This window comes from Astyanax mexicanus, chromosome 21 (genome assembly GCF_023375975.1).
Source record: "Astyanax mexicanus isolate ESR-SI-001 chromosome 21, AstMex3_surface, whole genome shotgun sequence".
In the NCBI taxonomy this organism is placed as follows: domain Eukaryota; kingdom Metazoa; phylum Chordata; class Actinopteri; order Characiformes; family Acestrorhamphidae; genus Astyanax; species Astyanax mexicanus.
In genome coordinates this window covers 33,312,048-33,338,164 of record NC_064428.1, presented here as the reverse complement: position 1 = coordinate 33,338,164, position 26,117 = coordinate 33,312,048, and the positions used below count along the sequence as shown (strand labels likewise).

At 38.7% G+C, this 26,117-nt stretch overlaps 1 protein-coding gene across 2 annotated transcripts in view; it reads left to right on the top strand.

Moving 5' to 3' along the window:
- Positions 1–25,134, top strand: part of mast1a (microtubule associated serine/threonine kinase 1a) — a 104,042-nt gene extending 78,908 nt beyond the window's left edge. For both annotated transcript variants that reach the window (XM_022674563.2, XM_022674564.2), the window contains 12 exons: positions 122–287; positions 2,894–2,995; positions 4,234–4,356; positions 4,481–4,590; positions 10,784–10,935; positions 12,214–12,464; positions 13,039–13,311; positions 14,048–14,277; positions 14,386–14,508; positions 15,894–16,027; positions 16,120–16,307; positions 17,899–25,134. In XM_022674563.2, the coding sequence (XP_022530284.2) occupies positions 122–287; positions 2,894–2,995; positions 4,234–4,356; positions 4,481–4,590; positions 10,784–10,935; positions 12,214–12,464; positions 13,039–13,311; positions 14,048–14,277; positions 14,386–14,508; positions 15,894–16,027; positions 16,120–16,307; positions 17,899–19,817 (3,771 nt within the window). In that variant the 3' untranslated portion in view covers positions 19,818–25,134. The remainder of the gene's footprint in view (positions 1–121; positions 288–2,893; positions 2,996–4,233; positions 4,357–4,480; positions 4,591–10,783; positions 10,936–12,213; positions 12,465–13,038; positions 13,312–14,047; positions 14,278–14,385; positions 14,509–15,893; positions 16,028–16,119; positions 16,308–17,898) is intronic.
- The last annotated feature ends 983 nt before the right edge of the window (positions 25,135–26,117 follow it).

Genomic DNA, 26,117 nt, shown 5'->3' with positions numbered 1-26,117 from the left:
TTGTATTAATTATTATTTGTTTAGTTTTCTATTGGTTTAAAATGTTCACACTCCAGTTCATACAGTCCATACAGTTAATTAAAAATTTTATAGTCTCTGAATATGAATATTCTTCTCCCAGGTGTGCGGTACTCCTGAGTACATCGCTCCGGAGGTGATCCTGAGGCAGGGTTATGGAAAGCCGGTGGACTGGTGGGCCATGGGCATCATCCTGTACGAGTTTCTGGTGGGTTGCGTACCTTTCTTTGGCGACACACCTGAGGAGCTGTTCGGCCAGGTGATCTCAGGTGAGCCATGGAATCGATGGGACTGAAATTATACAGTGCCCTCCATAATTATTGGCACCCCTGGTTAAGATGTGTTCTTTAGCTTCTCATAAATTGAGTTTTGTTCAAAATAATATAGGACCACGATGGGAAAAAAAAGTAAAGTCCAACCTTTAACTCAAGTAAATTTTAAGGGGGAAATAAAATCCCTGACTAAGAAATAATTATTCTTCATAAAATCACCTGTTCCACAATTATTGGCACCCCTAACAATTCTTAGGAAATAAATTTAATAAAAGTATTTCTGTCACTTCTACAGTAGTTTACGAAGTTGATCAGAGTATGTAGGAACATTTAATTAGTAATTCACAACTTCCTGTTTCCCTGGGGTATAAATATGACGTGACACAGAGGCCATTTATCTTCAACATGGGAAAGACAAAAGGAACATACCATTCAAGTGAGGCAGATGTGTGTTGACCTTCACAAGTCAGGCAATGGCTACAAGAAAATCGCTACTCGCCTACACCTGTCCATATCTACTGTCAGAGGAATTATTAAGAAGTTTAAAACAACTGGAACAGTGGTAAACAAGCCTGGACGAGGACGCAAGTTTATTTTGCCACCACGCACAGTGAGGAGGATGATAAGAGAAATAAAAAGTTCTCCAAAGCTCACTGTTACAGAATTGCAACAAATGGTAGCTTCTTGGGGTCACAAAGTCTCCAAAACAACCATCAGGCGCTATCTACATGCCAACAAGCTGTTTGGGAGGCATGCACGGAAGAAACCATTTCTCACTCACAATCATAAACGCAAACGTTTGGAGTTTGCTAAGCGGTACTGGGACTTCAACTGGGACCGTGTGCTTTGGTCAGATGAAACAAAGATAGAGCTTTTTGGCAACAGATGCTCTAAGTGGGTCTGGCGTAACACAAGAGCTGAGTATGCAGAAAAGCACCTCATGCCCACTGTGAAATACGGCGGGGGATCAGTGATGCTGTGGGCCTGTTTCTCTTCTAAAGGCCCTGGGAACCTTGTTAGGGTGCATGGCATCATGAATGCTCTAAAATACCAGGACATTTAAAAACAAAATCTGGTGGCTTCTGCCCGAAAGCTGAAGATGGGTCGTCACTGGGTCTTTCAGCAAGATAATGACCCTAAACATGTGGCCAAATCTACACAGAAATGGTTCACCGCACACAGAATCAAGCTCCTCCCATGGCCATCTCAGTCCCCAGACCTCAACCCCATTGAAAACCTGTGGGGTGAGCTGAAGAGGAGAGTGCAGAGGAGAGGACCCAGGTCGTTGGATGATTTAGAGAGAATGTGCAAAGAGGAATGGTCAAAGATCCCTCTTTCTGTATTCTCCCATCTTGTGAAACATTACAGGAGAAGATTAGGTGCTGTTTTGTTGGCAAAAGGGGGTTGTACAAAGTATTAACATCAGGGGTGCTAATAATTGTGGCACACATGATTTGATGTTAAATAATTATTTCTTAATGTGGGATTTTTTTCCTACTGAATAAATTCACTTGAGTTAAAGGTTGTATTTTACTCTTTTTTCCATTGTGGTCCTATATTATTTTGAACAAAACTCAATTTATGAGAAGCTAAAGAACACATCTTAAACAGGGGTGCCAATAATTATGGAGGGCACTGTATATATATTTTTTGTCTGAAACCTGAAAAAATTACACATTTGGCCAACATTGAACCAACACTGAATCTGAAGAGCTATTCTAATAATAAATTTACCTCAGGAGAGCTATTCTAAATATAAATTTACTTCAGCCAAGCTATTCTAATAATATATTTACCTCAGCAGAGCTATTCTAATAATACATTTACCTCAGCAGAGCTATTCTAATAATAATTTTACCTCAGTAAAGCTATTCTAATCATAACTTTACCTCAGCAGTGCTACTCTAATCATAATTTTACCTCAGTAGAGCTATTCTAACCATAAATTTCTCATTAGTCTCATTAGTGCTACATTACTCAGATAAAGGCAACCAGTCTTTTTTTCCTGAACAAACTAATGCTAAAGCTAAATTATATCAGCTTACACTACTAAAATCCTAGTCCTGTACAGCTCGTATCTTTCAGCTAGAAAATAGACAGTTTGTGAAGAGGCAGTAAACTGATAACAAGCATGATAAATTCTTTATTTAATTTATTTTACCAGAGCATCATTCAATAGAGCATAAAAATGAACTTAAACTTGTCAATTTGTGTTTATTGACTTTATTTGCTTGGTATAAATAATTAATTATTTACATTTTTTGGTCATTTTTAGCAGAATAGTATCGGTTGCCAAATATTCGGGTCATCCCTATTGAAAATGCAGTCTTTAGGTTTGGTCCAAATGTTAACGAGCTACTGATGCTAACTTTAGCTGCAGTTTTGCTAACATGTTTAGCGCCGCAGACTCTCAGGAACCTCCGCTGCTGCTGATTGGAGTTTTCCTCCGTCATTAAAGACTGTGAGTGTGGAGGTGTGACTGTGTGGGGATGTGCCAATCAGAGCATGTGCTAACTTTCACACTTGGGTGTTTTCTCTCTCTCTCTCTCGCTGTGTGTGTGTGTTGTTGTGTGTGTGTGTGTGTGTGTGTGTGTGTTGTGTAGATGATATTGCCTGGCCTGAAGGTGATGAAGCGTTGCCTAGCGACGCCCAGAACCTCATTTCCACCTTGTTGCAGACCAACCCACTGGTGAGATTAGGAACAGGTGAGTTTCTTCAGTGGGTGAATGGGTGGAATGATGGAATGATGGATGGATAGGTGGATGAAAGGATGGATGGAATATTGAATAGATTGATATGAGAGTGAAGTGATGCAAAACTAGAAAGATGGATAAAATTATGTAAAATTAAATAGATAAATATATAGATGAATGGGATTAAGTTAAGAATGGAGAGTTGAAAGGGTGGAACGTTGAATGGAATGATGGAATGATAAAAGGATGCATATATGGAATAATGAAGGGGTTAATAGCTGGAATAATGTAAGAATAGAATTATGGTTGAATAGACAGATGATGGGTGATGGAATGATGGAAAAATGATATGTGGTATAATGGATAGATTGATAGCTGAAATTATAGAAGTTTGGATTAACCATGAATAATCTGAATATGGATGGATGGATAGATAGAGAGATGGATAAATAATGGAATTAATGGAAGTGTGGAATGATGAATAAATAGATGGATGGATAGAAAGTTGGATTAATGGATGAAATAGATAGATAGATAGATAGATAGATAGATAGATAGATAGATAGATAGATAGATAGGTAGATAGATAGATAGATAGATAGATAGATAGATAGATAGATAGATAGATAGATAGATAGATAGATAGATAGATAGATAGGTAGATAGATAGATAGATATTTACCTCAGCAAAGTTATTCTAAAAATACATTTACTTCAGCAGAGCTATTCTAATAATAAATGTACCTCAGCCAAGCTTTTCCAATAATACATTTACCTCAGTAGAGCTATTCTAATCATAATGTTACCTCAGCAGAGGTATTCTAATCATAATTGTACCTCAGCAGAGCTATTCTATTCATAATTGTACCTAAGCAGAGCAATTTGAATCATAAATGAACCTAAAAATTTGTGCTATACAGCTCGTATATTTCAACTGGAAAATAGATAGTTTGTGAAGAGGCAGTAAACTGATAACAAGCATGGTAAGTGAACCTGAATTGAATCCAGAATGAATATATTGATAAATAGATAAGTGTAAAATGATGAATGAATGGACAGATAGATGGATGCTTGTGTGTATGAATACGTGGATAACAATATATGTCTTAAAGTTAATAAAAAGATTTGCCAAGATAAGACTGATAAAAGACTGTGAAGTCTGTGTATAATGGTATGATCGATGGGCAGAATAACATACAGAATGTCTTCGTTATTTCTTCATTATTTCTTCGTTATTTCTTCGTAAACAGGCGGGGCGTATGAAGTGAAACAGCACTCCTTCTTCGCTGATCTGGACTGGAACAGTTTACTGAGGCAGAAGGCAGAGTTTGTTCCTCATCTGGAGTCGGAGGAGGACACCAGCTACTTCGACAGTAAGTCTCGACCTGTTCTCACAGCGCCCCCTGGCTGTTAGGAGGAACACTTTCTTTCTTTATGTCTTAATTTTTCTGTTTCTCTCTGTCACTCTATCTCTCACTCCTTTTTCTCTCACCTCAGCTCGCTCTGAACGTTATCGGCACGTGAATTCGTACGATGAAGACGACACCAATGACGATGAGCCGGTGGAGATCAGACAGTTCTCCTCGTGCTCTCCACGCTTCAGCAAGGTCAGCACTCTGCTTTTACTATCATCTTTTCTAGGGGTTTCCAATAAAGTGGCCGGGGTGAAAGGGGGTTTCCAATAAAGTGGCCAGGGGGAGAGGGGTTTCCAATAAAGTGGCCAGGGTGAAAGGGGGTTTCCAATAAAGTGGCCAGGGGGAGAGGGGTTTTCAATAAAGTGTGCAGGGTGGGAGGTGTTTCCAATAAATTGGCCAAAGTGAGAGTAACTATCTAAATGTACCCCAGCTTAAAAGAGAGGTGTTTCCAATACAGTGGCCAGGGTGAGCATTACCAGCAAGGTATAGTATTAAGAGGTGTTTCCAATAAAATGGCCAGTAAGAGTAACTAAATAACTATACCCCAGCTTGAATGTGAGGTGTTTCCAATAAAGTGGCCAGTGTGAGTGTTACTATCTAACTGTACACCAGCTTAAAAGAGAGGTGTTTCCAATAAAGTGGCCAGTGAGAGTAACTACCTAATTTTACTCCAGCAAGGTGAAGCTATAAAAGAGGTGTTTCAAATAAAGTGGCCAGTGAGAGTAAATATCTAACTGTACCCCAGCTTAAAAGAAAAGTGTTTCCAATAAAGTGGCCAGTAACCACTTAATTGTTCCCCATTAAGGTGAAGCTGTAAGAGAGGTGTTTCCATTAAAGTGGCCAGGGAGAGTAACTAGCTAATTGTACCCCAGCAAGGTGACTAGAGGTGTTTCCAATAAAGTGTCCAGTAAAAGTAACTAGTTTATTGTACACCAGTAAGGTAAAGCTACAAGAGAGGTGTTTCCAATAAAGTGGCTAGTGAGAGTAACTAGCTAAGTGCACCCCAGCTTAAAAGAGAGGTGTTTCCAATAAAGTGGCCAGTGAGAGTAACTAGCTAAGTGCACCCCAGCTTAAAAGAGAGGTGTTTCCAATAAAGTGGCCAGTGAGAGTAACTAGCTAAGTGCATCCCAGCTTAAAAGAGAGGCATTTCCAATAAAGTGGCCAGTGAGAGTAACTAGCTAACTGTACACCAGCAAAGTGGACAGTTAAAGGAGGTGTTTCCAATAAAGTGGCCAGTAAATGTAACTAAATAAGAGGTGTTTCCAGTATAGCGGCCACCTCTCTTTTCTCTTTCTGCTGACATTTTAAGGCCAGGACCTCAATCTCCTTCGCTCTTTCTCACTGTTGTTCTGAAGTTAGGTCGATTTTTCTGATACGCAACAGCTCTATCGCTCGTTCTCTCTCTCTCTCTCTCTCTTTCTCTCTCTTTATCCCTCTTTTTCATTCTCATTCTCTCTCTCTCTCTCTCTCTCTCTCTCTTACATCAGTCTCATGAGAGGGTTATTTCTTAAATGTCAGCGTGTCACTTTTTTCTTTCCTATGTCATATCAAATCCATCCTCCCTCTCTATCTCTCTCTCTCCCTCTCTCTTTCTTTGTGTAAATGTGAAGAGGTTCTTCTGAAAGACTGAAAGAGCGAAAAGGCTGTAATTACTGAACTGCAGATCTTTTGGGAGGTACTGGAAAAGCGATTCTTGGTTCTTTACGACATGATTCGGTTTAGTTATTGTGATACAATTTAGTATTATTTTTTAGAAATGTACTGAATGGAGAAACTACTTACGACCAAATACCTAAAAAAAATTAGGACATTATGAAACTGTCAGTCTTGACGCTGTCAGTCTGCCTGCTCTAGACTCTGAACTACACAACAATGACACAATGACACTATGGCGTTCCCGCTCTCCAAGTTACTGATTGTATACACCTGGTCGCTTTGGTACAAATACCCCTTTGTTTTTTTCTCTTTCCGTTGCAGAGTATTGAATCTACTGAGCTAGCTCTTCTAGGACACTGTTCTGCAATTGGGTTCAACAACCCTCTGGGCTGGAGAGCTACTAGTCTGTAGCACTCCATCCCATTACGCTTAATTTTACAAAACAGATATTTTTTTGTGGCCCTGCCTCATTTCCATGATTATAAACAATCATTGGTCATAATAGTCATATATAACTCCTCACTGTAATCTCAGGTCTCAGATACCCAGATATGGACCAATCAGCTAAGTTTCAGAAATTCAGTTCAGAACAGAGAATAAAAGAGTGCTTTATTGTGCACAGAAAAAGCTGCAGTGCTAAATTCACTCCAGTAAAGTGTTCATTTGAGCCCAATCGAGCCAACGACTGCTCTGGAGGAGATCATTCAGCTGCAGGGATTTTTTACAGCACTCATTCCCAGCTGACTCCGATAATGAAACCACCTATTTTGCGATGCTGGAACGGCTGTGTGCTGGAAAACGAATTACGGTGAGAGAGCTTTACATTAACACGGGCGCTTTTTCATCTTTTATGAGGTATTTACAGAAGCCTTTATTGCATCAGACTGCGTACGCTGATAGCCAATCACAGTTAGCACAATGACTTTATACTGCTGCTCCTCATTAGAACAGAAAAGCCAGGCTAACAGATAAGCATCAGTGCTTACTGTACAGCACTACAGCAGTTCAGTTTATTATACAGTACAAATACACACACACATATATGCAAATATTTTATAATACAGTGTCTGTTTGTATGACAAAATTAATAAAAATAATTAAAAAAAACTTTATACAGCCTGTATTAATCAATCAACCTATATTTTGACTCAACTAAACTCAATGTTCAAAAACAGGGATTGACATGGCAATAACAATTACAGCTAAATTTAATCATTTTAAATTAAGAGAATTTTTTAAATAACAGTGGATAAAATATACAAATAGATACAAATAAAACTTGAGGTTTAATTGATAAGGAGTTAAGAAAAAAGATGATAAGAGATAAATAAAATAAAAGAAGACAGTAAAAAAATAAGCTAAAACTAACTTACATAGCACAATAAAAAAGTAGTAACAAACTAAGAAAAAAAGATAAGTGATTAATAAAATATAAAAACAGCTAAAACTAACTTACAAAGTACAATAAAAAAGCAATAATAGAAAAAATAGTAGAATAATAGAAACAATATAAGAGATTAATCAAATAGAAAAAAACTGTAAAAAAACAAGCTAAAACTAACTTACGTAGTACATTAAAAAGGAATAATAAATTAAGAAAAAAAGATGATAAGTGTTTAATTAAATAAAAAACAGTAAAAATTAAACTGAAACTAACTTACATAATACAATAAAAAGTAATAATAATAATAATAATAATAATACCAATAATACAATAAAGAAATTAAAACTGAAAACAAATTAAAATTAATTAAAAAGTAACATTGCAAAACTATTAAAAATAAAATAATGAGAAAAAGAAAAAAGAAATAAAAAACTAAGAAAAGAGCTAAAACAGGAAGTAAATGCTAAGAGTAAATAAGATTAAGTATAAAAGTACAGACTGTTTTTTTTTCACTGAGAGAGTTTTATGTTTCTTTATAGCAGTACAGAACTAGAAAGCATGGAAATTGAGTATAAATAGGTAGAGTTGTAATTATTATAGGCATACAGCCGATGCGGCATCTATGTATGCATGTCTATGGTCATAATAATCTGGTTTATCTCGTCACCGTGAGCTCAGATCACTGTCTCAGTTCTGCTGCTGTCGCCGCTGGGCTCTGATTGATGAATCCACTTTACCTGAGAGGAGTTCTCTAGATAAGAGCTCGCTGTTAGACGTAAACACACACCCTCCTTTTAACTAAACCACCTCAAGACCCTCTCAGGATAAGAACACATTTGCAAGTCTCCCCATGTGCACTCAAATTACACACAAACAGCTGCTCTGAGGAAATCATGAGCACTTGGGTAAGTGAGGCTGAGCCTGAGAAGATGAGATCCTTCTAACATGACCATAAAAAGCAAACCTGTGTTCCCTTATGTGCTGATATGCCCTTAAATGGGCAGGAAATCCAGGTTATGGAGATCTTGTGCTCAGATTTGAATGATACATTGGAAGCACTTACTTTTTTTTATTTTACAGATCGCTAATTAGTGGGTAAAAATATAGTAATAAAATATATATGGTAACATATAATTCAGTAATTATAGCACTCACAGATCAGATGTTAATATTTTGGTAACAAGTTGTATTTATCCGTAAGTTTTAGGATTTGGGGGATTTAGGGACCTCTCTGGTGAGAATGGGTAATTGCACTGAGCATATGGAAGAATCATTTTAAACTGGGCGGGTGCGATGCGGTCTCCTTTCAGAGCGGATGAATCCGATTCCAGGTTATGTTCAGTGAGAGAGAGAGAGAAAGAGAGAGAGAGAGAGCGCTCAGTCAGAAACTTTACTCCTTTGTTTCTTTGGTTTTACTATATGAGTGAATGAGCTACTGAGCTCTGAGTTTCCCCTTCTGAAGTCTCCAGTGCTCCACCAGCCAATCGTGTTCAGTAAAACTGAGCCAGATCCTCTTTTAGAGGCTGTACATGTGACATAAGACGCGACGTGGCCAGAAGAAGAGCTCACGTGAAAGGGGACCCGACACCACAGTTTTTAAAATGAATATATTAGCAGGCTTAGCAGGGATGGTGGTTTCAGCACACTGATACCATTAAACACTATATTTTATCCATATTCTTCTCCTCTCAGAACTGATTCTGCTTTCAGTTCAGAAACAAAATAATATGGACTGCCACTTGTTACTAAATAATAAATCGATCAGTAATTAGAAGAGGTAACACATTGGTAAAGAATTTGTAGTGGCGAGCTAACTGGTTCAAATCATGGTCATGCAGCTTGCCATAAGCTGCCAGAGCCCTGAGAGAGCATAATTGGCTCTGCTCTCTCTGGGTGGGTACAGTAGATGGCGCACCTACGCCTCATCACTCCTAGGGTGATGTTGATCAGCACAATGCTGCGTCTGTGAGCTGATGTATCGGAACCGAGTCGCTGCGCTTTCTTCCGAATATCAGCAGCAGTTTGAAAAGAGGCGGAGTCTGACTTCACATGTATTGGAGGAGGCATTTGCTAGTCTGTCTTCACCCTCCTTGTGTTGTGGCATCACTAGTGATGGGGACATACAGCTGAGTAGCAGCTAAAAGAGTGGAGAGAAAAATCTGAGAAAATTCTAAATAAATCTATATCTATCAACCAGTTTATATTCATAAATAAAGTTTCAAGAGAGTTCAGAAATCAATATTTGGTGGAATAACCACAGTTTTCAGTTTTTCAGTTTTTAGTTTTTGTTTCTCTTTATTTTTATGCTAAATTTGCTCAATTAGCTGCAGCTTTCATCCAGAGAATCTTCCATTACTGAGCTCAGAGCGAGTCTTTTTCAGAGCAGCTGGAGGTTAAGTGCTTTGCTCAAGGCGGCAGAACTTAATCCCCTCAGCCCCGTCCCTGAACCCTCCAGTAATGGCCAATTTGACTGTTGAGTGACCACCAGTAAGGCTAACTTCATCCCCAGTCGCCCGGTGGTCACGCAATTACAGAACCATTAAAGAATGATTTGAGTTTTTCCTAAAATATTATTTACATAATTTACAAAATATATGGCTAATGTAGCTAACAATAACAATTAGTAACTGAAGCTTAAACCAGAACACAGGAGAGAACACAGCTCCACTGCTTTATCCCAAGTCCTATTGTATTGGCAGTGATTCTCAACAGGGACTAGACAAAATGTGTGTGTGCACTTGCACTTCTGTGTCAGCAATAAGTAGCTGAATGCATCTATTAAATTTAGAGATGTGGAGATTTAGGGCCTAATATTATTGATCTATAAGCGAGCCGTCAACGGTGCACCATGCAGCTTGATTAAGGGTGTGTCAGTGTGTCTTCGCTATCGTAACGACGGGAAAAGTACACATTACGCGGCTCAAAACATGCAAAAGGCGTGTACCAATTCTTTTGCGTAACGGGAAAGAAACCAATCACTGTATCACTTGCCTCACATTCCCTTTAAGAACTAGGTGCGCTCTGACTTTGGCAGATTGCTATTTTAACAGCGTTGTGCTTCTGCTCTTTACGCTGTGAAGGTGCCCTAGCAGTAATGTTATTTTATTTTGTCCTTTTTATTCTGTTAATTGTTGATGTGAAAGTTGGGTTTGTGCACTGCTGTGTGTCCTTGTGACCTGTGTGTGTGTGATGAGGTGGAGCATTCCATTGCCAAGATAGCAATACGCCAGGAATTTACCTGGACATAAAAATAGACTAGCAATTTCTAGAAAGATAGTGCCCATAGTATAGATATAGGATAAAATACCTGTGGCTGAGTCTCATCTGGTCAGGTGTGTTTCTCAGGTGTACAGCAGTATGGAGCACCTGTCTCAGCTGGAGCAGAAGACCCCGGTAGTGACACGGCGGGAACCGAAGGGACGACGCGAGGACAAAATGGCCAAGAGAGAGAGTCTCGGCAGCTTCAGCAAGAGCTGGAGAACCGGCTCACCTGAGATGTGAGTAACGTAACATTAGGTATCATTAAAATTCACCTTTAAATCCACCTTTTTCTGCCACGCCCACTTTTAAGAGTTCATTTTTTCTGCATTTGTAAATTTAAAAATGGTTTTGGTTGTAGGTTATCGTATTTAAGGTAAATGCAGTCTGAAAAATATAGCTACTGCTGTGGACACTGATCATAAAGTATGCTATGCTATGCTATGCTATGCTAACCCAGCATTTCTACAGGCAATTTACCCTTATTCACAGCTATTTATACTAATATACCTGACCTACTTTAACAAACCACACACAAAAATATTGGACTGCTGTGCAGAGCTAGCTTGCTAGCTAGCTAACTTACAGTATATCCATGTCAGGTTTGCAGAATGAAGGGGACGCGGAGAGTGGAGGCAAAGATGAGAAAATAGTAACATGAGGACTAGAGTAACACATAACCTGACTATTATTAGACGTGAAAGAACTGATAAACTAACACTGAAAACAAAGGGCTATATATACACACACGGAAGTAACAGGAAACAAGAAACACTTGGGGACAGGTAACGAGGGGGCGGAGTTACAAATGAACACATGTGGGAGCACTGAAAACAAGGAGAACACAGAGAGAGGCCATGTGCTAAAGGGGAAAGTTTATTGTGGTGGTTATTATGGTGAGTTGGTGCGCATTTTGGTGAGTTTAGGTTTGTGCCTGTGTGAAACTTAACCAAACAGAAGGAGAAAACAAGTGAAACAAGCCAAGTAAACAAACTCATCGACTAATTCAGACCATAGAAACCAACTACAAGTGTGAAAACACCCTTAGTGGTTCTTTTCAAGCATGCTGTGTGTGGTAAATATTTTATATGTGTGTTTTAACTAAATTTATATATAATCATATTGTATAAATTAAGTAATTGTAATTAGGTAATATTATATGCAGAAATTAAGTAAATGTTACTAAAAGAAAGAATTGATTCAGTAAAAATAAATGAAGTAAAGTTTACTAAAAGAAAGGATCGATTCAGTAAAAATAAATGAAGTAAAGTTTAATAAAAGAAAGGATTGATTCAGTGAAAATAAATAAAGTAAAGTTTACTAAAAGAAAGGATTGACTGACGTTCAGTTCACTTATTTACATTATGTAACATTTAAGTCTTAAAACTGAGTTGAAGCTACTTAAATTTATTTGAAAATTTACTTTAAATAAGCAAATGCTGAAAGTTGCAAAATTTTACTCATCATTTTTTTCAGTGTGTGTATATAATTTGTTCCTCTTTCTCTTTTCTGTGTAGGAAACGACTGTCGTGCTCGGAGTCTCTGTATACAGAAGGAGACTCCAGTCCTCCTCTGGGAGCCCGGCGTCGTTTTTCTGCGCTGATGGACACGCACCGCTTCGCCTCGCCTCTGGAGACCAACGGAGAGATCCAGCCACCGCAGAGTGGAGTCAGGAGCAGGGGGTCGTCATTAGAGGGCGCCACCATGCCCTCATCACCTGCTAACGAGCAGAGCACGTCCGTAAGGGAAGGAGCAGCAGTGAGTGCAGGTGAAGACAGAGTGCAGGTTTTTAGTTAGTTTTTAGCCCTATCTGGACAGGATTAGTTTCTCTTTTATGGGGGGTCCTCTGTGTAATTTAATCCCGTCCAGAACGACCATGTACGTGTTTTTTTCAGACGTCCTCTGAGATAAAAAATTACAGGCTGAATTATCTACTGTTTTACTCTTTTTGTGGTCCTCCGGTAATTTTAGACCCATCCGTCTCCTCACGTTTAATAAAATAGCTATTTCTTCACTGCCGTGCACCGTAATTAACAGAGAGTGGAAATGGAGGAGCTACTGAACATGATGTCATGTGACCGAGAAAGCCTAAAAATTCACTGATCTTCTTGTTTTTTCAATTGCAGTCCGGATGCAAGAGTTTTATCACTGAGTAGAAGTGTTAAATTTATTTTTTTTTTTACAGAAATCCTCCTGAGACACTAATCCCGTCCAGATAGGGCTTTAGATGAGCCTGCCTGTTTTCTATTCTTTCCACTGTGACAAGACATAGCTAAAAACAAAAAACACAAAAAGAGGGCGCTCCGGAGCATGTGTTAAAGTCTGTAACTGTATCTTTACAGATAAGCCTGGCAGATCTAGCGAGGTCTCCCCACCACAAGCCATACCATCAACAACAGCAGCAGCAGCAGCTTCAGCAGCATCCGTAGCACCCGTCTCCCGGGATACCGTTGCCGTGGGCGACTCCCACAGCCAGCGGGCCACCAATGACCTGGTTCTGCGGCGAGCGCGACACCAGCAGCTGTCTGGAGACGGAGAGAAACGGACCTCGCGACCCGGAAACAAAGTCATCAAATCTGCATCAGCCACGGCACTGTCCGTCATCATCCCTGCAGGTACGGCTCAGTCACCAATCACAGGGGGCACTAGAGATGCACAAGCGCATATAGGTTAAGCAATGAGTTGTGATGCGTGTTATAAGTAGTATTTCGTAATTTAACTGAGGTGGAGATTTTTGAAAACTCTGCTACAAGTGAAGCTGTGTGGATGGAGAAAACTGAGCTTTTTTATTTTAATTTAGTAATGAAATGTAGGCATGTTATTTTAAAACTGCTATTAAATGCATTTATTGATTTTTTATTTTTTTATGTATAAGTAATAAGTGTGTGACTTTGTTTGGGGTGAAAAATGCCCAGACGCTGTTTTACAGTGTAAAACAATGTAAAATTTCTCTCTCTTTCTCTCTCTCTTTCTCTCTCTCTCTTTATCTCTCTCTCTCTCTCTTTCTCTCTCTCTCTTTCTCTCTTTATCTCTTTCTCTCTCTTTCTCTCGCTCTCTTTATCTCTCTCTCTCTCTTTATCTCTTTCTCTCTCTCTCTTTATCCCTTTCTCTCTTTCTCTCTCTTTCTCTCTCTCTCTCTTTATCTCTCTCTCTCTTTATCTCTTTCTCTCTCTCTTTATCCCTTTCTCTCTCTCTCTCTCTCTCTCTCTCTCTTCATCTCTCTCTCTTTATCTCTCTCTCTTTATCTCTGTCTCTCTTTATCTCTCTCTCTTTATCTCTTTTTCTCTCTCTCTCTCTCTCTCTCTCTCTCTCTCTCTCTCTCTCTCTCTCTCTCTCTCTCTCTCTCTGTAGTTGAACAGCATGCTAGCTCTCCTCTGGCCAGCCCGATGTCTCCTCGCTCTGTTTCCTCCAACCCCTCATCCCGGGACTCGTCCCCCAGCCGGGACTACAGCCCTGCCGTCAACGTTCTCCGCTCACCAATCACCATCCACCGCTCGGGCAAGAAGTACGGCTTCACCCTGCGCGCCATCCGGGTCTACATTGGGGACAGCGACGTTTACAGTGTGCACCACATTATCTGGGTAATAATAATTATAATTCTGATCTTCCCTGTTGCTGAAATGGATGTTTCTGTACCCAAGCTGTACTCTGACCACAACTCTTGACCGTCTTTTTTTGTCCAATCACAGCATGTAGAAGAGGGCGGTCCAGCCCAGGAGGCGGGACTGTGCGCTGGTGACCTCATCACACACGTCAACGGAGAGTCTGTGCATGGATTGGTCCATACAGAAGTGGTGGAGCTCATTCTCAAGGTGAATAATAGAAACATATGATTAATATTAATTAATCTTGCTTGTGTTTTTTATTGCATCAAAATAAGCCCAAAGTAAATTTTAAGTGTTTTATATATATAAATATATATATATATATATATATATATATATATATATATATATATATATATATATATATATATATATACATATACATGTTTTCAATGTCCGAAAGACCCATTGTTACAGTTGAGCCAGGTGTTGCACCTCCACGCCTCAGGAGGTCACTCTCGCCTCAGTTCTAGCATTGGTTAGTCTTGTCTGGTTATTCTCGCATTTTGAAGCATTTTGTGGATCTTGTCTTTTCTGGTTGTTTTGTCTCTGCTAGTGTTTTTTAACCTTGATTTTGGAATTCCCTTGTCTGCTGTTGACTGCCTGGACTTTGTTATTTTTATAAATAAAATCTGCTTTTGGATCCTTACTCTGGTCTTGTGTAATACCCATCTCTACTATGCTAGCAGTGGTAAAGCTATGGTAAGCAACCTTACTGAAGCTCAGTGATTACCTGTACCACACAGTTCAAACACAAACCTGTCAGTGCTTTAACTCATGCTTTAATCATGATTTCTTTGTATCTGATAACAAATCCTGATCATAATATGAACAATCTTCAAGAACTGTGTGAGAATATTGAAGCTGCATGGGATGGATCATCACAGGACTCCATTAGGAACCTCTATTAGGAAAATTATGACTCTTGTAAAATAAAAGTGCATTTAAAGGAAAATATTGTTTAAAGTATACCTAACATAAAGAAAAGTGCATACTTTTAGCATTAAAATTAATACGCATCTAAATACATACTAAATGTACTATTTTGAAACAACTTATGGCAACTTAAAAAAAAGTATATTTCAATTGTATTTAAGCTATATTTAAATAAGTTTGTGTGTTTTTTTTTTTACATTATTTTAATACACTTGAAATATATGTAAAAAAGTAAACTACTTAGCACATATTGTGTACACCTTAATGCTACTGGAAAAAAATATAATAAAATGCACTTTAAGCAGTATTGAATGCCACTACATATATTTGCTTAACTATACATTTTATGGAAAAAGAGAAAGTATATTTAATGCGTATTTTCATGTAGTATATTAAATAAAATTTATTTTTAGTGTTGTTTACCTAAATGTAACATACTTTTAATGCTCTTACTTTCTTTTTTACAAGAGGAAACATCTGTTATGTTGACTAAATTTTTTTTTTATCTTTTATTGTTTTATTGTTTCCTGTAACTTTTATCATCAAATCATTGCAGTCTAAACTACTTTTGCCATTCTTTGACCATTTTTAAAGTGTACATTCACTCTATTTATGAGATGTAAAACACATATCTATGTTTTTTCCTGTGCTTTTAGAGTGGTAATAAAGTGACGGTGACGACCACACCCTTCGAAAACACGTCAATCAAAGTGGGTCCAGCTCGAAGATCCAGCTACAAGTCCAAGATGGCCAGACGCAGCAAAAGACCAGTCAAAGAGGGGCAGGAAAAGTAAGTTATCTAACTCTTTTAATAATATTTGATTCATCAAATGCACATGTTCCTCTCATTATGTCCTATAATCCTTATTTTTAACTCCACAGTAAGAAGCGCAGCTCTTTGTTCCGTAAGATAACCAAGCAGTCGAACTTCCTCCACACGAGCCGCAGCCTGTCGTCCCTGAACCGCTCTCTGTCCTCCAGCGAGAGCCTTCCCGGGTCTCCAACACACAGTCTATCTGCCCGGTCGCCAACCCAGAGCTACCGCTCCACTCCTGACTCGTCTTACCTCGGTACGTCGCCTCAGGCATGGTGACGATATATTGTGATAAGAGCCATATTACTTTCATAGTGTTTTTTTTTTTTTGGCTTAAAAACCCTTTCACAGAGAGTCAATGCTTTAAAAATCAAGTATATTAATGTTGTCTTTCCTACCCAGCCAGGTAATGATGAATTACAATTAGGGCTGCAACTAATGATTATTTTGGTAGTTGAATAATGTGGCGATTATTGTTTCGATTAGTCGATTAGTCAATTAGTTAACATTATTTCTTTCATGTCCCAAAAACAATAGAAACAGCAGAACATGAGATTTAAATGGCCGTTAAATATCTGAATGTTTTTAGTGATTTAATATGTAATATGTAGTTTTTTGGCACTTTTGTGAGCAAACCATTTACCCATCTCCCATTGCGTTTTTGTCCCCTGCACTTTGTGTAATGCAGGACTCTTACAAATTAATGATTAATCAACAATGAAATTTGTAGTCGACAAATTTAAATAATCTACATTATCGATGATATTGACTAATCGTTGCAACCCTAATTACCATGGTGCATAAAGTTGTTTTTTTAATTGGAACATGCTTGATTTTTTAGTTGTTAGATACTTTAAAGCCAAGCTGACCAATCAAAGCTCCATTGTACTGGTTGTGGACCAAAAAAAAAGAACCTGATTACTTTTTGAAAAAAAAAAGACAAAAACTTGTTTGACCAACAACATTTCTGATTATAACAATTATAAAGTTAAAGTAAATATATGGTGGAGCAGAGCTAAAAGGCTAGGAAAGGACCGTGAGCTACTTACAAAGATTTTAAAGAGGCATATTTTTAAGTTTGCCTAAGAAATTAAAAAAGGCTTAAAAAGAGATCAGACAGAAATCAGACCATGGGCAGAGAAACAGAAAGAGTGGACATTTAAAAAGCTGTGTAGTCTCTAGGTGTAACATTAAAAATGAAGCTTTATTACAGGGCACGTAAACAAAGAACGTAGTCGAATAACAAGCGTGGATCAAAACCAGAGAGAAAATGATCCGAAACATTAGAGCCGATTCACAAACCAAAAAGAAAACCATAAGTCAAAAGCTGCGTTAAACAAACCAGAATATCACAGATACAAACTGACTACAAGCGTAGTCAAAAGAGCAAAAAATGGGTCACACATGGAAAAACAGACAGAAAGTAAACACTCAGTATATCGCTGATAAAAAGGGAAAATACTTCGCAACATGCTTGACAAAGAGACGGGTTATATACATGCGTAAACTACAAACATCTGAACACGATCTAAAATTGTGACGGGAACGGAAGTGTTAGTGTGTAGAAATACAGGGTCTGTATTAGGCATGACACTAGGCTTGATTACAGAGCACTGAATGCAAAAAAAAACAAATGACCAACTTAGTATAAAGGTTCTACTAAGTTTTCAAATTATATCAGATTAAAAAATACATACTCAATCTGAAAGGGCCTTAAATCTGTTTTTTGCTTGTTAATTGCATTGCAATTACTATAGAACTCTTAGAATGTCTTGTCTTTTCTTTGAAACTTGAAAAATATAACATTTTAAAAGTGTGCATCTTGTCCTGTATGCTTGTTATCCCAGGTGCCTCCTCTCAAAGCAGCTCTCCAGCTTCCAGCACCCCAAATTCTCCTGCTGCCTCCCAACACATGAGACCCAGCTCACTCCATGGGTTGTCTCCAAAACTGCACCGACAGTACCGCTCAGCTCGTTGCAAATCTGCTGGAAACATCCCTCTGTCTCCTCTGGCGCACACTCCATCCCCCACCCAGTCTTCGCCTCCACCCTTGCCTGGGCACACTGTTGGAAGTTCCAACACCACCCAGACCTTCCCTGCCAAGCTTCATTCATCTCCACCTATTACAAGGCCCAGGCCCAAGAGCGCTGAACCCCCCAGGTCGCCGCTTCTCAAGAGGGTACAGTCTGCAGAGAAGCTTGGATCACCTCTAACATCTTCATCTTCCGGGGAAAAGAAAGGAGGAATCGGGGCAATGAGGAAGCACAGTCTGGAAGTGAGTCATTCGGATTATCGTAAGGAAGGGTTCCACTGTGAGCTGGGTCTCCAGAGCTTGTTGGAGACGGAAGGGGAGAATTTGGCCTCGGCTTCTGCGACTACGCCATCGCCGACACAACCTACAGTCCCGTCACCCCCAGAAACTGGTGTTTTTAAGCCTGTGCGGAAGCTGGGCAGGCAGGAATCGCCGCTGAGTAGAGACGCTTTGCTTGCTGGAAGAGAAAGAGAGAAGGAGATTGAGAAAGAAAAGCTTGCAGATGCTGGCCGTGGAAGTGACGGGAAATTGGCAATAGTCTTGGGGAAGTCGCCTCCTTCCAGTAAGACTCCAGACAGAACTGAGGCTGAGCAAGGAAGCTTGGGCAAGAAAGTCCCTGAGGATAAATCAGTAAGTCAGACAAAATCCTTGTTTGCTAATGGAACACAGCAATCACTTCCCACCCCAAAGGATCTATCCCCCAGCCCAGTTAGGCTTGAACCTTGTCAACCTATCGTGACTAGACCTTCACCTGTTTTGCCAGAGTCTAAATTCAGCGTAATCCCAGCCATTCCATCGCCACTAACTACGACGTCCATCCCTGCTGCAAGAACTACAGATCCAAGCCTTCCCTTTGTTGGAGCAGGAAATGGAAGCCAGGTTTGTGCCACAAAACCTCCAAGCAAGGTTGTTCCCACACAAGCAGCAGCAACGACTAAAACTCAGGCGACCCAAAGTTTGCCAATAGCAAGTTCTATTGTCAAGGACTTGCCGGAAAAGAAGACTGAAAAGGATGCAGGGATGAAAGAGGCGAAACAAGAGATGGCAAAGAATCTTTCCACAGTGAAGTCTAACTTACCATGTAGTCCTTTACCTGTAAAGACAAGTCCAGGTCTTCTTGGCAGTGTCTCCATTTCAGAGGTACCTTTAAGTGCCACAGAGGTATCCAGAACAAGCAAGGGACTCTCGGAAGAGGAATTCCTAAAGAAGGTCAGTGCAGAAACCCAGACTAGGACTCTAGATATCAAATCAAGAACTGGTTTACCTCCTTCCAAGGGGGTTGTACCACCACATCCACCCCAGGTTCAGTCTCCTGCTCTGGGCAAACTCCGCCAGGACAAGGGCCTCTCTGCAGTCAATTGCTACCGAGGAACCTTGGACTGGGAGGACAAGTGTCTCTTGGAGGTTGTCGAGGAACATTCTCCTTCCCCTACTCCTTCCCCTACTGGAGCCACTCCTAGCCCCTCCAGATTGCACCCTCTGACATCTTCTGGCGACAAAGGTGTCTTGCCCAGTGTGGCTAAAACCGTGCAGGGACTTGCCAAAGGAGGCACTCAGGAAGAGGCTAAAGCCAAGGAAGGAAGTAAATCAGCAGAGGAAACTCGTACCACTGTTCGTGCCCCAGGAAAGACTGAGGCTTCGAGTGGGAGCAAGCAAAGCTCCAAAGTAGCGACTCCGAGCCCGACTAGTGCAGCGCCACACGAAAAGTTCGGCAGCACTAAAAATGGCTTGTGACCTTTTGGCCAGTTGTGTTTTCCATTTGACGGAGATTTTTCTTAGGATGCAGTGTTTTTCAAGCACTTGAACATGTAAGGACATTCCAGCAAGCAAATGCCAAGGTCAAGCAGGAGTAACGACTGAAGAAAGAGAAGAAAGAGACTAGAGACTAAACAAAGCAAAAGCTCAGAGGTACTTCTTGTAAAGGTGTTATTTATTGTAGATACAGAGGAGTTTGTCAAAACAAAAACGTACGGTAGGTGTATTGCAGGTACAAATGCAAGGTGGGAGGTTTGAGAGCAATGGGAAAAGAGTGAATGAGTGCATGTCTTGTGGTGCTTATGTGACAAAGTGAAAAGGCAAGCGCAAAGTGCTTTAAAACAGATCAAATAATGCTGAATACTGTGAACACCAAAATCCATGTTCCTCCATTTTCTAACCAGTGTGAGCAACCTCTTTCTTAAGCAAACCACGACAAAAATCTGTTGAGAAAGAACCTGTTGCGCAAACGAATTAGCAAACAAACAACACTGCAGCGGTCTTATTTGGTATATATTTAAATATATGTGAAGGACTCTTTCCTGTCCTGTTCTTGTCTTATGCTGGATTTCATTCATCATTTCCCTAAACCTTCTAAATCAGCATGATGTCCACAAGCAACAAGCAACTAGCAGCTAGCAGCTAGCATCTAGCACTCACGCTGCCTTTGGGTACGCTTTTCAGGCTGACTCAGGGGAGGGAGGCATACTGTACAGTGGACCAAAATATCAGTGAGATTTTCTGCATTTTCTGCAAACGCCTAAGCCAGCGGACCATTGAAGTTGCCAGGATCAGAAAGTCTCAAATCAAGAGGGTTTAGCCGTTTTTCTGAATTAGCCTGTGCTGCATGGGCGGCTATAGCCTTCTTATCAGGTGCTAGCAGGAGGTCTTAGCCTAGCTACCCAGTGACAGCTGCCTCCATCACGGCTTAGGCAGCGGAGATATAAATGCTGACTCGGGCTGATTCTTAACACTGTTTGTGGGCTTTAAATCTGCTACGCTCTACTTGACAGGCGTTTTACCGCTATAAAGAAAAGATCCTGAGTCGGTGGCCATGTTTGGAGGATGTGTTAGAGTGAATGAAAAGGATAGAATTCATGGAAAGTCAAGTTATGCACAAAGTAGAAGTAGAAAGTGTGTGGAAACGTGGGTTTAAAAGTGTTTACCAAGCACATAAAAAACAGGAACCCTAACAAGACTACGGAGGAGAAAGTAATCAGCTAATTTGATTATATTAGGCTTCCTTTTAGCATAGGCTAAACCCTGGTCCCAGTGGCTCAGTGTTCTGCACATTTTATTGGTTTTACTGCTTTAACGCACCCAACTTGACTCAGTAATGGGGTAATAATGAGCTGATTCGTAGGTTTAGGTGTTTTGGGGGTAACCTTGTGCTGATCTGATGCAAATCACTGAATTTAAAATATCTGACTTAAAAAATATATATAATACAATAAAATTCAGTATCACAAATATCACATAAATGCCAGTATGTGTTCAAACTAACACTCCAGTATTCTAGACCTGATAGAGAGGCAGAATATTAGTTCCACAATTTTAGCATGATGTTATTTAGATGGTATGTAATGAAATTGATTATCACAGATATTCATTAGGAACCTCAACAACTCTCATTTATTCTTCCTGGAAACTACCTTTACCTTCTTTTTGAATAGTATTGCAATCTGATGCTTCTGGTAAAAGTGTAAAAGTGGTATTATGCCACTTCAAACACTAAGGGCCCTATCTACCACTGTGTGCAGGGCGTGTCGTGATGCTAATTGCTATCTTACACCTGTCCAAAAGTCTATTTTCATGGCGTATTGCTATCTTGGCAACGAAAAACACAGGTGCCCCACTGACTGAAAACAACCTAGACATACATCAACAGTCAGACGTTCATTGTTATCTTGGCAACGCACCTGGCTCTTAAAGGGAATGGCAAGTGACATGCTAAGTGGTCTATTGAACATTACATACAAAACACACCCATGATTAATTAAGAGAAGTAGTGCATGCCTTTTGTGCTTTTTTTGAGCTGGGCAAGGTGTACTTTTCAAGCTGCACAGTGCACAGTTGATGGCTCACCTATAGATCACTAAAATTGAGCCCTAAAATGTGCAGAACAGTGGGCCTTCAGGACCAGAGTTGAGAAATATTGGGAAAAACCACCTTAAACCACCTTAAATCGAATTCCTGTATCAGTATAGCACTAAACATTTCAGTACATTGATCTTGTATGTTAACAGATGTGTTTACTTGTGTTTCCTTACTGTTTCCTTCTTTAATATGATGTCATAATGGAGCAGAGACAAACGCTAACTAGGCAGTACAAGCCTTGTGTTCTTGGCAAGGAAAACATATAAAATAAAAAGTATATTCATAGCTTTTAGATCTGTATATATATAGAAAAATGTCATATTCAACCCTTTAATGAGAACTGTGAAATTAATAACCAACGGCTGTGACTAAATAATCCCTACTCGACTTTTTAGGATTGAGCGATTTACGAAGAAACAGTTTACGTAGTTTACTACGTATCACTAGAATCAGTGAAAAGTGAATTTGGACTCTTCTTCTTTATCATTTTGCGATAAAGTTCGTAAAAGCTAGTATTGTGTTAGTATTAATAGAATAATCTTTGAACACTATGTTGCTAAGCAACCTAAACCAACTGTTAATGAACTGTGTGGGGAAATATCTGGATTGCACCGCATCCAGTGGCTCCTAACTTTTTTCGTAATTTTATGAGCTTATATGAGCAACTTTAACGTCATTGGCTTCAATTTGTTATATTGTCTGTTTCTTAGCAAACTCACACTCCACATTCGGTTCATATAGTGAACTATGCTGTTTACTAGATCACTACTAAATCCCCAGTGCATTCTGGGAGATTGTGATACCCTTAAAAATTACATTAGAATTAATTTTATGACACCCTAGAATGTAAATAGGGATTCATTTTAGTCACAGCCAATTAACAACATTTACTCGTATTAAAAAACAATCTAACAATAGATAAAACTACATGCTTGAACTGGAACATTCTAGAAATGTTACAATTCTGTGTATGTATTACGGGAAAGTTATACACAGCCATCCCAAAAGTCATGGGACACCAGTTTCTAAATTAAAAATCATGAAGTGTTATGTTATGAAGAGACGCCCGCACCTGTATATAACCTGTAAGTTGTGAGGTGCTATCTTGTGAGTGAGGTTAAAAAAAAAAAAAAAAAAAACAGCGTGGTCAGCGTGCTCATGGCAAGGCGCTGATAGGTGGGGGCCAGACAGATGAGACATTCCACATTTGAAAAATTAGTAAAAGAACGAACTGTACTGTGAAATATGGCGTATGAATTATAGTCATTTATTCATCTTAAAAAGAATCATAAATATTTTGATTTATTTTGTGTTCCTCTTGAGCTCCTGTGGTGTGAGAAAAGAGAGGCCTAATCAGCAAAAACGAAGGGTAGAACATCGTTACTTTGATGTCTGCTTTGCTTTTCACTGTGCGACTATGAATATGCATAAATATGCACCCTTTATTCACACACACCAATCCCTTTATTACGTGTCAGAAATCCCTGAGAGAGATATGAACTAGATAGATATAAATGGCACAAACTTTAGCTTTTCTTCATGTTTGAGAGGTAATGGTTTGTGACAGTGTTCTCCTGGGAGGTGCTGCCCTCTGGTGGCTGAGAGAAACACTGTCTTAATTCCTTCTATCTGTTGTTGCTGGTTTAAAGAGGCTCTAAACATCCAGATTTTACATTTATCTGTCTCCACCCTCAGCTCGAATTTGAAAAATGATCGGAGGAATAGTTTGAGAGAGGCGCTGGGTGATGTATGGGTTTAAAGGAAGGGCAGAAGGGAGAGCTGATTGGCTGAGTTGTATCATAGACTACATTCACAGACTATAGCAGGTAAAAGTGTCTCCAATTTCTCATTTTCTCACCAAATTAGACTTGTTCAGTCTTTTCACACCTTTTATTTTCAACCCCTTAACACTCTGAACCTTACTATTACATACTAAGGTGTTTTATTCATCCGTATATTATTATCCCAGCTAACAGAGAACGTTATAAGAACGTTAAGTAACATTTTAAAAAGGTTCCACAAAGGTTAGTCTGTAATGTTACAGAAAATGTTTGACACAGTATTGGTTTGTCTTATGGAAATGTTAAAAGCAACATTCCTCAAACTATCAGGAACATTACCAGAACATTTTTTAAAAACCCTTAATAAAAATGTTCGAAGAATATCTAGAAAACATGACCTTGAACAATCTAAGAATGTTAACAATAATGTTCAGAAAACGTTTGACACAATATTGGTTTGCCTTTTAGAAACATTAAAAGCAACATTCCCACAACTAAAAATTAAAACATTGACATTTAAGTGATATTGCATCGACGTTACCAGAACGTTTCTTTAAAAAAATCTATAAAAACGTACTAAAAACATTTGAAAAACTTTTGACACAATATTGGGTTGCCTTTTATTAACTTTAAAAGCAACATTCCTAAAACAAAAAATTAAAACATTGACATTGAAGGGATGTTGCAGCAACGTTACCAGAATGTTTCTTTAAAAACGCTTAACAAAACATTTCTAAGAACATTGATAAAATGTGACAGACTGAACGATTTAAGAACATATATCATAATGTTCAAAAAAAGGTTTGATACAATACTGGGTTGTCTGTTGGAAACTTTAAAAGTAAGATTCCAAAAACTAAAAATTAAAACGTAGACATTGAAGTGATGTTGCATCGATGTTACCCGAATGTTCAATAAAAAAGTTCTACAACATCTAGAAAACGTGACAGATTGAACGTTCTAAGAATATTAACAGAAAACAGACAATTCAGAAAACGTTTGACACAACACTGGGTTGCCTTTTGGAATCGTTAAAAGCAATGTTCCCAAAACTAAAAATTAAAACGTTGACACAAGTGACGTTGCAGGATTGTAACATAACATTAAAAACATTCTAAGAACATTTAGAGAATGTGACAGATTGAATGCTTTAAGAATGTTAACAGTAACATTCAATAAATGTTTGATACAATATTGGGTTGCCTTTTGGAAACGTTAAAAGCAGCAATCCCAAAACTAAAAATGAAAGCATTAACACTGAAGTGACGTTGCAGAAACATTTAGAAAACGTTCTACTAATGAAAAATAGTTAGCTGGGTGTAATTCTCATCCTTAGCCCCGCCCTCACACACACACACACATAGCAGCACTTCTCTGACCTGTCTTTTGACTGTTGTCACCTTAATCATGTGACTGTTTATTCAATCATTAAAAGAAAAAAAAATGTTTTGTAACGTTTTATTAGCTTCCACTGTACAGCTTAGTTTCTTATACTACGTAAAAAAAAAAAAAATGGTACAAATGTAAAAATGAAGGATTTGACGAGTATTACAGAGTAGCTCGGTGGGTGAATTCATGTTTCTGTGACGAAAAACAAATGAAAAGTCCTCACTTTTGTTTCCAGTAAACGATGGTGTTCACTTCTACCTACTTTATATATTACACTATACTCAGTTCCTGTTATCATAGTTTATTTATGACGATTTTACTTATTTATTGTACTTTATTTATTTATTTATGAATCGTGATCTATTGAGAATGCACTTTATTTGATGTCAGATTTGATTTGACTGTATTATTATTATTAAAATGATTATTATTATTGTATTAACTGTAGCTGTCCAAAGAAGAATATTTATAGAAATGTATATAGAAATGCAGATATTCTGTGCTGACGTGAATGTTGTAGAGAAAAAAAAGAGAGAGCGAGAGAAAGAGCAAAAGAATGGAAAAAAAACTGTTTATTATCTACTAATTATTTCATCACTCTGTTCTAGCAGCTGATTGGGCCGGACCGGTTCGGCCTGTTAAAAGCAGGCAGAGCTGATCTGATCCTCTCGTTTGTTTTATCCGTTTATTTGTTGTCTGCCGCACTCTTGCTTATACAGCAACTGTCATTGGATGCATAAACACCAGAAGTGCAGTATGTATGTGTATTAAAATTAATAAACTGATATTGTATACCTATTATATGAAGTGTTTCATTCGTGTGTTGTAAAGGTCATGTCCTTTATGCACATTTATGGTCTATTCCACCGAATGGGTGCCTTTTGCTTTTTGTAACTCTTTCAAATTAGACTTATTTTTTGTTTTTTCTCTTTTTTCAACTCTAAATCTACACTACTATAAGTAAGTGTGTTTGATGTGAAGTTTGAACCTGGATTCGTTCACCTATTTTCAG